The sequence below is a fragment of the Tasmannia lanceolata genome, unplaced genomic scaffold (assembly GCF_043159265.1).
Source record: "Tasmannia lanceolata isolate RefF3 unplaced genomic scaffold, GAP_Taslan_0.1 ptg000012l, whole genome shotgun sequence".
NCBI lineage: Eukaryota > Viridiplantae > Streptophyta > Magnoliopsida > Canellales > Winteraceae > Tasmannia > Tasmannia lanceolata.
In genome coordinates this window covers 35,033,716-35,044,438 of record NW_027518689.1, presented here as the reverse complement: position 1 = coordinate 35,044,438, position 10,723 = coordinate 35,033,716, and the positions used below count along the sequence as shown (strand labels likewise).

General features: G+C 38.7%; 1 protein-coding gene across 4 annotated transcripts; it reads right to left on the bottom strand.

Moving 5' to 3' along the window:
* Window positions 1–822: 822 nt before the first annotated feature.
* LOC143887970 (caffeic acid 3-O-methyltransferase-like) lies at window positions 823–6,031 on the bottom strand. 4 transcript variants are annotated; one of them, XM_077392221.1, is made up of 4 exons: window positions 5,436–6,027; window positions 4,647–4,957; window positions 4,476–4,561; window positions 823–1,286 (listed from the first exon to the last, which is right to left on the bottom strand). In XM_077392221.1, the coding sequence occupies exons 1-4, from the start codon at window positions 5,861–5,863 to the stop codon at window positions 984–986; spliced, it is 1,128 nt and encodes a 375-aa protein (XP_077248336.1). In that variant the 5' UTR covers window positions 5,864–6,027; the 3' UTR covers window positions 823–983. The 4 variants fall into 4 exon arrangements, with proteins under 4 accessions (XP_077248336.1, XP_077248337.1, XP_077248338.1 ...); XM_077392222.1 differs by having other exon boundaries at window positions 4,476–4,543; window positions 5,436–6,021; XM_077392223.1 differs by lacking the exon at window positions 823–1,286 and adding an exon at window positions 4,153–4,380 and having other exon boundaries at window positions 5,436–6,031.
* Between the last annotated feature and the right edge of the window lie 4,692 nt (window positions 6,032–10,723).

The window sequence follows — 10,723 nt, the reverse complement described above, 5'->3', positions numbered from 1 at the left end:
GGGATTACATGCAAAAGCAAAAATCCTACATTAGAAAAAGCAAGGTTTTAAATTTCAGTTTCTGAATTCGTTTCGGTCCTCACCGAAACAAATAACGTAATATTTTATCTAGTCCTAAAATTTCAGGAGAATATTAAATAACGTTAAAATCCCAATTTTTTTGGGATTTTCCTTAAATCTCGGACCGAAATTTGGGGAAAAACAAAATGTCGGTCGAAATTTTGCAATGTTTCGGGTAAACACGGTTTCGGTTTCATTCTCTGCCCTGCCGATATGATTTTAGAAGAGAGTACAGCTAATAAAACATGGTCCCCAATCCACAGAAAGAGGAGTGCTAAATTGAAGGATGTCCTTACATAAATGGGACGAAAGGGTTAGGTGTCAATCACCAAAGTGCATTTATATTTTATAATTAATATGAAGAAAGTGAAGAACATTAATTTCACTTTCGTCCTTACATAAATGGGACAGGGTCAGCTCCACAGAAAGAGGAGCTGACCCTGTCCACACACTTACGTACGCCACTCAGTTTAGCATTCCTCCCAACATGGTATCAGCCCAGGGCAAAAACTAGGGTCAGCTCTGGTCAGCTCTGGGGGGGGGGGGGGGGGGGGCAATGAGAGGTTCCGTATGGCCCAGATGGATGTCGTACGTAAGTGTGTGGACAGATGAAGGAGAACTGACATGCTCTACAGTGGCGACGCACTAGTGATTTGACAGATGGATGTCGTACGTGAGTTAGTATTGCATAATTAGTGTAGTTTTTGTTACAGAAGATCCAAAGCAAGACCTGTCAATTGAACGGTTCGAATTCTTCAAAGGTAGGACTCATTACATTGTAGTGAAATCTTTATTAAAACAATTCAAGAGTCATAACATGTTTTCATGTTCCACCTAGGAATAAAATTACAAACAAACTATAAAGTTTCTCCAACATACTGACATAAATAGATAAATACTTCCTAATATTGCGATGTTAGAAATCACATGTTTTTGTAGAATTCCATGATCCAAGATCCATAAGCACAACAAACAACTCTTACACAAGCAAACCCAGCTTCCTTAGCTAAGGCCTCAAACTCCTTCTCGGTCCTCTCTTTTCCTCCAGGATTGTAAGCCAACATGAGCATATCCATATGAAAGACATTGTTAGTAGCGCGATTCGTTGCCTGAGTTGCCGGAATAATCCACTCGGCAATGATCACCTTTCCAGATTCCGGTAGTGCTTTATAGCAATTCTTCAGAAGTTTCAAGCAATGATCATCGCTCCAGTCATGAAGTATCCACTGCAAGTTTCATGTAATATTCATGTTTTTCTTTCTTCTTTTTTTATACAAAAAAAAAAAAAAATTTATCATAAAAGAAGGGATTACGAGTGCACTTTGAGGGATATGTATAAAATGATTCGCTAGAAGCTCCCTAATTTGGCTAAACAATGAGCCAAATCGTTGACACTTATGAGAATGGGAGAAAAAGAGCAAACACCAAACAAACACATATCTTTTATTTCATCTATAAGATTAGAAGTCTCTATGGACAGTCGCTAATCCCTTACGCCAACGAAATTATAGTAGAAGAGCCACTTTCCTCTCCCAATTTAGTCCAGCTTTTCTTAATTAGATAGCTAAAACTAGGGCTGCAACTCGAGCCGGGTAAAACCCGACCCGCATCGACCCGACCCGAAAATAGCCTGGGTCGGGTTCAGGTTTCATGGGTTTTGGGTCGAGCCGGGTTCAGCATTCAAAAGCCCGCATGAATCTCGGGTCGAGCCGGGTTTGAAGGGGCCCGACCCGACCCGAGTTAAATAAGTTATAGTATGTATATTTTTTTCTATTGTTAGTTAAAAGTTAAAGGGATAATTACATTTACACCCCCTCTAGTTTCTGACACATCCACTTCCACCCCTATAGTTTAAAACGTGACAAATACACCCTTGTAGTTTCAATTTGTTTAAGGTAGGCCCCCTCAACGGAAGGTTCGTCCATAGATTGAAGGGTTAGGATGATCCGATGGAGCTGATTTTTTGGGCACATCCCTAACTATGTCAGGACCCATCAAATGAACGCTTCGGATCATCCAAACAATGTGGGCCTACATTATTTGGATGATTTTTTGGTAGTGTTTGGATTCGGGTAGGGGCCCACATTATTTGGATGATCCGAAGCGTTCATTTGATGGGTCCTGACATAGATATGGTGTGCCCAAAAAATCAGCTCCATCGGATCATCCTAACCCTTCAATCTATGGACGAACCTTCAGCTGAGGGGGCAAACCTTAAACAAATTGAAACTACAGGGGTGTATTTGTTACGTTTTAAACTATAGGGGTGGAAGTGGATGTGTCAGAAACTAGAGGGGGTGTAAATGTAATTATCCCAAAGTTAAAAGTGAAAACCCACGCACCCACTGTTACTGTATGTGAGTGTAATTTCTGCTTCTATGAGTTGAGTTGATTCAAGTGTTTGATTCAGCATTGTTTGATTGTAATTACAACATTGTTTGATTACAGCATTGTTTGATTCAAGTGTGATGTGAGTGTAATTACATCATTGTTTGATTCAAGTGTAATGTGAGTGTAATTTCTGCTTCTATGAGTTGAGTTGCCTTGCCAAACAAGAATTTTCCTTAAAAATTTGCGTCAACGTGAAAAAACCCGACCCGACCCGAACCGACCCAAGATTTATCATGGGTAGGGCCGGGTTTGGGAATCGTGGGTTTTCCGAAAAAAAACCCGACCCGAGATATTTCTCGGGTAGGGTTGGGTTCTCCAAAACCCGACCCGCCTGACCCGAGTTGCAGCCCTAGCTAAAACTATCTCCTTCAACGCTTCTAAATATCCAAATGGAGAGGCATACCAGCTAGATCCTGTGGGAGTGTCTAGAGCGGCATTAGAGATTTTTGATTTCTTACCTCATTGAGCTATGTTATCCTTGTAGTGTTCTTCTTTATTGCTTTTTTGCTCCATGACCGTCTTGGTCGTGGCCTTGTATTTCTTATAAAAATTCACTATTTCAAATAAATAAATAAATAAATTCACATAATTGCCAGTTGGTTGGGATGTTTTTCTCCTTGTTGAAGGTTAACTCAATCTGTTACCCAGCTCATTCAACAATTCCGAGTTTGAAGTTGACTCATCATGATGTTGTGCTATAATCAAAACTAATGAAATTGCTTTTGGTTATCAAAACATAGATTAATCTGCCCTTAATCAAGAAATTGTCACAGTTGAGTCCAATAATAGTTTTGGACTCAAAATCAGTTCTTAAAATACAAAACAAACAGGGCCTAAAATTGATTTGAATTCGACCATTGTGAAATTGGTTGTGCCCCAAAATCATTTCCCTAGGATTATGCCAACCCTCCAATCTCTAGAGGTTTCCATCATATGCCGTTCCTCTATAGATTGGAGGGCTGGGATCATCCTCAGTAAATGATTTTGGGGGCACCCTATTTACATTGTGGCCCATCAAATGGACAATTTGGATCATCTTATGGTATGGGCTGCTGTACGGTACTTTTTGAAAAATTCTTGACTATAAGCGCATACACCATATAAAAGCTCTCCTTTTAATATCCTCTTCCCCTGACCCTGCAACCTAACCAAAGCAATCACCACTTAGCAGACGCACCGAAGTGTTGGGATATATACCAACTCCATCAAATTTATGAAAACCGCTAAGCAGACACACTTGACTGACTACTACCAGTGAATGGATACCACGCTCGCACACCATGCACATGTACCAGGGCCCTTGATTGTTCGTAGTGTAGACTTATTAAAATTTCTAACGAATGGATATCATGCTGGTCCACCAAGCACATGTACCCAATCCATTGATTGTTCATAGTTTGATTGTTCATAGACTTTAAGGTCGAGGCCTCGGCAACCCAACCCAACCCAACCCGAACCCCATCTTCGTGCTCTAATTTTGTCATGATTTTCTTTAGGTCATTGTATTTTTTTGTTTGGCCCAAGGTGAACCCCAACCAACCCAACTCAACCCGACCCGATTTCGGTAGATGGGTTCGGATAGGGTTGAGAGATTTAGAGGCAGGTTGGATTAGGGTTTACCATCCTCAACCTGCGGCCCGGGTTAGGGTTGACCTCAACCCGATCCAACCGGACCAGAGTTGTTCCCCTAAGCAAATATTCTATTAAAAAAAAAAATCATGAATGATGATTGCCAAACACGCCATGCTTGAGAAATGATGTTATGTCATTGATGAGTGGCGTGACATTAGTAGAAAAGCATACCCAACATTTCATAAAGTCAGTTGGATAATGAATTTGTTGTGCCTCACATATCTTTAGTGTATATATGGTCCCTCTTTTGAATACGCACACTTTTTGTTTGTCTTTTTCGAGTAATTTGTCCTTTTCCTAAAAACGATGAGGAATCCCAGGATAAACTAAAAGTGTATTAACTCGTTTTCTATAATAAATTTAGTAAAATTCTCACAAGCAACCATACTCACCTTCATGAAAATGGCTTCCCCTCCGCTTGGAACGCTAACAAACATATCTCCCCCTACATGCTCCACACCTGCAACCATATCATACCCTAGCTCTATTCATTTTCAAACCCAACATGAAAGAAGTAAGAAAACAGAAAAAGAAGAAAGAAGAAAGAAGACCCATAGATATACCAGAAGAAGGAGGAGCATCAGCTACCACATGAGGCAAATCAAAATTAATTCCCTTAATATGCGGATACTTAGATACAATCATATTAAGCGATGCTCCAACCCCACCTCCCACATCCACCAAAACTTTCAACTCTTCAAACCCTCGGTATGTCTCCAAAATCTTCTTCATAATTAAAGTGGTGTGATTCGACATCCCTCTGTTAAAAACCTCGTTGAATCTGGGATCCGTGCCTGGGTATTCAAATGCGTTCATTCCAAAAGCTTTGTCGAAAGGGACTCCCCCTTCTAGAACTGCTTCTTTCAACTGGTGCCTGATTCAAAGAAAAAAAAATTAAAAAATCCATATATAACTAATTAAATGACAAATAAAAAACACCCACATCAAAAGAAATCTTGAAACATTTTTTCCCTTCTTTGTTTATGTTGAAGTATGAATGATTATATAACACTGACTCTAATAGATTAAATTTCTGGAGTAATTGGTTGGTTCACATGGTATGGAGTTTAAGGCCAACCCATTAAAATGAGGGGCCTCACGTAAGGAAGAGTGTTGAAGAAAAATGATTAAGGGTTTGGCTAACTTTAGGGCATTTGTTAAGCGTCATTTAATTGCTATTAGGAACATGAAAATACACATGCTCTCAGAAAAAAAAAATCTCAGAAAACTTTTAAATACTGTTTTCCCCACTTAATGGATATCCATTTGTTACCAATGGGGAATTCATTTTCATCTCAAATTGAGGCTAAAGCTTTTGAAGTAATTGGTTTTTTCACGGTTTCTCATCTTACCAGCTCTCCATGAAGACCTTGTCCTGGTTCATAACTAGCAAAGGGCCAAGGCAGCCCCCGTGTTGGTTCTGAAGAAGGAATTTGCACACAGGAGCCAAACCATAGAGTCTCTCAATTTGGCCATTTTCATGGGTGATAACAGAGCATGTAAGAATGGAGTAGCTAGCCAAGAGTCGAAGAATTCGATCGAGCATGGTAGGGGCATCTGGGTTTTGAGTGGGAAGTTGAGAGACGATTTGAGAAGGGGAGAGTTTTGCCCCTGAGCCCTCTTTGGCTATGATCTCTAGCACCTCCAGCTCTATTGCTGCCTTCAAAGCCATGGGGAGGACGGAAGCGCTTGTTAATTGCATGGCGAACATGAATGATTCTTCTTCTTCTTCATGTGTTTCTTTGTTAGAGGATTTGGAATGGTTCATAGTTGGAGCCATGTTGTTCTGGTATGAGGAAGGAGAAGAGGGAGAGTGGAACTAAGAAGAAAGCATTTTGGACGAATCTATATACGGGCTTCGTTTGTGAGTGATTTTTAGAACGTGTATCTAGGTGGATTTTTTCAAGGTAAAATAGGGGTAATGTTAGAATATTTGGATACTGTGAGATTGGATTGGATTTGATTTGATTAGGTGTGGTAGATTTGGTAGTTTGGTATATTGGGCAACTAAGGTAGCTTTAGCAATTAGGATTTCTGTCATTATTCCTTCTAGAATTAGTGAAATCTTCTTTCAATTTTATCTGATGTGGTTTTAGTAGAAGTATTTGTTTTATATTTTGGTCAAGAGGAATGCTAGACTCAACAGCGCCCTTGCAAAAATCAGGGGAAAGGGCACCCTCATTGGCTGCATGTCATCAAACTGTATTTATAAAGGCCGCGTGCCCTTGCAAAAATCAGGGATAAAGGTGCCCCCATTGGCTGGATGTCTACAAACTGCATTTTTAAGGCTGCAAAGTGAGAGAGTTTGTTGACATGTAGCCAATGAGGGCGTCCTTTCCCCTGATTATTGCAAGTGCGCCCTTGAGTTTAGCATTCCGTTTTGTTCAATCACACAATACTTCCATTGGCTTCACGTTTACAAACTGCATTTATAAGGCTGCAAAGTCAGAGTTTGTTGACATGCAGCCAATGATGCCGTCTTTTTCCCTTATTTTTGCAAGGGCACCCTTGAGTTTAGCATTCCTCTTTGTTGAATAAGACCATACTTCCTATTATAAAAGATTAAGTTCCTGTTTTTTTGGATTTTGAGAACCGATTGTGAGTCCAAAAATGAATGTTGGACTCAAAATTAAATGGGAAATGATAAAATTGTCCTTTTTACGTCGGACACCCCCCTACTGTATTTATGACTACTCTTTTACATTGGAGTGGGCTGTCCCGAGTAAAAAGGAGGCGGATCAGTTTTTTGGGTGGCCGATGGCTCTCCCAAGTCCCAACACGGTGTAAAATTTAAGCCGGGTCCCAGTGTAGGGGTATTTTAGTCAGATTTGAGAGGAACATTGGCCTCCAATCACAATCATACTCTTTCTCGCCGTCTTGCACATGTTCGGCACATGTTTCACAATTTCTAACGAGCCGGTGAGAATCATGAGTTACCAAAAAAGTTTAATTTCTTAAAAATTATTCTTAAGTAGTACTTACTTAACATATACTAGAGATTAAAATTTCTCTTTGACAACAAATACCATTTTTCTAATCTAAGAACGAGATGTGTTTTGTCAAAACTTCGAGTTTTTAATTTCTTTCAAAAGCTTCAATCTTTGTATCAAAAACATTGAAAGTGAAAAATTCATTTATTTTGTCAAAACTTCTAGTTTTTAACTAAATTCTTTCGAGAGCTTCAATCTTTGTATCAAAAACATTGAAAGTGAAAATTTCTGCCCATTTCACTACTTTTATTGAATAATTGGATATACTTCTTAGTAAAAAAGAATACACATAGAAAAGTAAATATGAATATGAGAAAGGGAATCAGATTTTGTTGTTTTCCAAATGGGCGGTGGTAAATGGATGGAAAGCAGCCTTTGGCCAAGGCTGGCCGAGCTTGACCGAGCCGAGCCGAGCCCGAGCCTGGTTCAAGCCCGGGCCGAGCTTTTGAGCTTAACGAGCCGAGCCGAGCCTGGCCAAGCTCGGCTCGGCTCGGCTCGTTTACACCCCTATTTGCAAGCGTTCCAGTGACTATACATGGAGAGGTGTTGGGGAGTGTGGCTTATATACACATCCATACTGTATAAGAAGCATTCTTCTTCCTCTTGTTGGACAGTACAAACAAAAGGCTCTATCCCATCTCTCTAGTATATACTTGTCCTTTACAAGTTCTTTTTATTTTTTCCCCAATTTCATAAAATTTTCAAAAGCATTTCAAGTGGGCAATTTGTTCGGCATCAATCGTGCTCGCAAGGTCCGAGCCAGTGCGTGCACACCGTCAAAGACAAGTATAGTCGTGTTGTATCCTGGATAGGTCGCAACAGAACCCGATTGCATACCATTCGTGGTGGGGGCGATAATCTATCTTAAGGGTAGCGTTAATTCGTAACGTGCCTCTACCACTCATCTCTATTTGAAATTTCATTTCATTTTTATTATTATTTTTAGTTTGGTTCTTGCTAACCGGTTTGAGGTTTACATTCAAGATCATCAAAAGTAATTTCAATTTCATTTTTTCCGGATTACATATTGAATAGATTGTTGAACTAATCATCTTGACCCCAAACATTTATCCAACAACCTTAAGATAGATTATTTGGATTAGTACAACATGGCCGGTGAAGATTACACTCGTCCCGAGAAGTTTAACAGATTGAACTTCAAGCGTTGGCAACAACGCTTATTCTTTTGGCTTTCAACTCTTAAAATTGCCTATGTCTTGACCACACCCAAGCTTATTCCCGAAGAGCATGAACCCGCTCAATCCGAGGTTACTCAAAAATGGGAAAATTATGACTTTTTGTGCCGTGGTTACATTCTTAGTGCTATGACAAACTCCTTGTATGACGTGTATTGTGGAATGAAGATCGCAAAAAAAATGTGGGAAGCTTTAAATAAAAAGTATAAGACAGGGGATGCCGGAGTGAAAAAAATATGTAGTTGGAAACTATCTTAGATATGAGATGGTGGATGAAAAATCCGTCTTAGGACAAGTTCATGAATTCCAACTCCTTTTAAAAGAAATCCTAGCGGAATGAATCAAAATGGATGACCGTTTCCATTCGGCGGCTATTATTGATAAACTTCCACCTTCATGGAGGAATTTGGGAAAAGTTTTAAACATCGAAAATAGGAATTATTTTTAGAAGATCTCCTAGTAACACTCTGAATTGAAGAAGAATATAGGAATCGTGATCGAAATGACAAAGAATAGGAACTCCTTTCTAAGGCCAATCTTGTTGAGATTAGCGAGAAGAAAACAAATAAAAATCCTGAGTCTCATCAAAATAAGAAGAAGATGAAGAGCTAAAACCACTTCAAAAGTAACAAAAAGATAGACAAGAATAAGAAGAAAGAGGGTTGTTTCAATTGCGAAAAACTTGGACACTATGCTAGACAATGTTGACATCGAAAAGGGAAAGATACTTCCCAAAATGTCGGAAACTCTCAAGCGAAACCTGCTTGTCCTCAAGCCAATATGATGGAATCCGCGACTGTTATTTACGGGACTGAAATGAAGAAGCTTATAACCGTAGACTCTGAAGAGAACATGGTGTTCAATGTGAGTGATTGGTGGGTAGACACTGGAGCCACTGTACATGTCTGTTGTGACAAAAGTGCATTCGTCACCTATCATCAAGTAAATGAAAGCGAAATGCTTTTCATGGGTAACTCCTCAACGGCTAAGGTCATGAGGAAAGGGAAGGTTGATCTCAAGCTCACTTCCGGCAAAGTTCTCACACTGCACCAAGTTTTCTATGTTCCAGAAGTGAGGAAGAACTTAATTTCTGGCTACTTGTTGAACAAGCACGGTTACAAGCTCGTCTTCGAATCTGATAAGTTTATCCTCATCAAGAGGGGATGTTTGTGGGAAAGGGTTATGCTTGTGGGGGTTTATTCAAGCTCAATGTATCCATGAATGAAATTAATAAAGTTTCTGAGTTTTCTGCTTATATTGTTGAATCTTATGATGTGTGGCATGGTAAATTATGACATGTAAATTCTCAATCTATCAAAATGATGAAGATTTAGGTATGATTCCAAATGGTTCCATTGAACAAAAACCAAAATGTCAAATATGTATTCAATCAAAATTTAGCAAAAATCATTTAAATTAATATAAAGAAAATTAGAAATCCTAGGACTAATACATAGTGATGTTTGCGACCTAAAAAATACTATTACTAGAGGAGGAAATAAATACTTTATTACCTTCATCAATGATAAATCAAAATTTACAATGGTATATCTTCTTAAAACTAAAGATGAAGCTATAAAAAAAATTTTATAACCTATAAAACCGAAGTGGAGAATCAATTAGACAAAAAGATTAAAATACTTACATCAGATCGAGGTGGTGAATATACCTCAAATGAATTTTCTGAATATTGTAGAAAAAAATGAAATTATTCATGAGGTGACGGCACCTTATTCTCCACAACAAAATAGAATTGCAGAAAGAAAAAATAAGACTCTAATTGACATGGTAAATGCCATGCTAACTAGTTCATGGCTACCACTCAACATGTGAGGGGAAGCCTTGTTATCGGCTTGTCATATACTAAACAAAATACCCTATAAAAATGAAAATGGAACTCCATTCGAGTGAAAATGTAGAAAACCAAGTCTTAAAATACCTTAAAGTGTGGGGGTGTTTAGTTAAAGTAAGCTTACCTCCCCCTAAGAAAACTAAGTTAGGATCTAAAACAGTGGATTGTGTGTTCATAGGGTATGTACAAAATAGTGCAGGTTATAGATTTCTAGTGGTGAAATCTGATCATAATTCCATAGATGTAAACTCTATATTAGAGTCCACAGATGCAGAATTTTTTGAGGAGGTGTTTCCTCTTAAACAAACTAGTATGAGTCAAACTCTAATACCTCAAACAGAAGTTGTATCTAGTAGTCGTGGTATTCCTCATATAGAAAACCAAGAACCTAAAGGAAGAAAAAGAGGTAGAGAAGAAGGTAACCTAGAGGTAGAACCTAGAAGAAGTCTAAGAGCAAAGAAAGCTACTGACTTTGGCTCTGACTTTTATACCTTCTTGGTAAAGGATGATCCATCTACTTTTAAGGAAGCTATGTTTTCTTTGGATGCAAACTTTTGGAAAAAAGCTATAAACAGTGAAATATAATCCATTATGTCAAATAA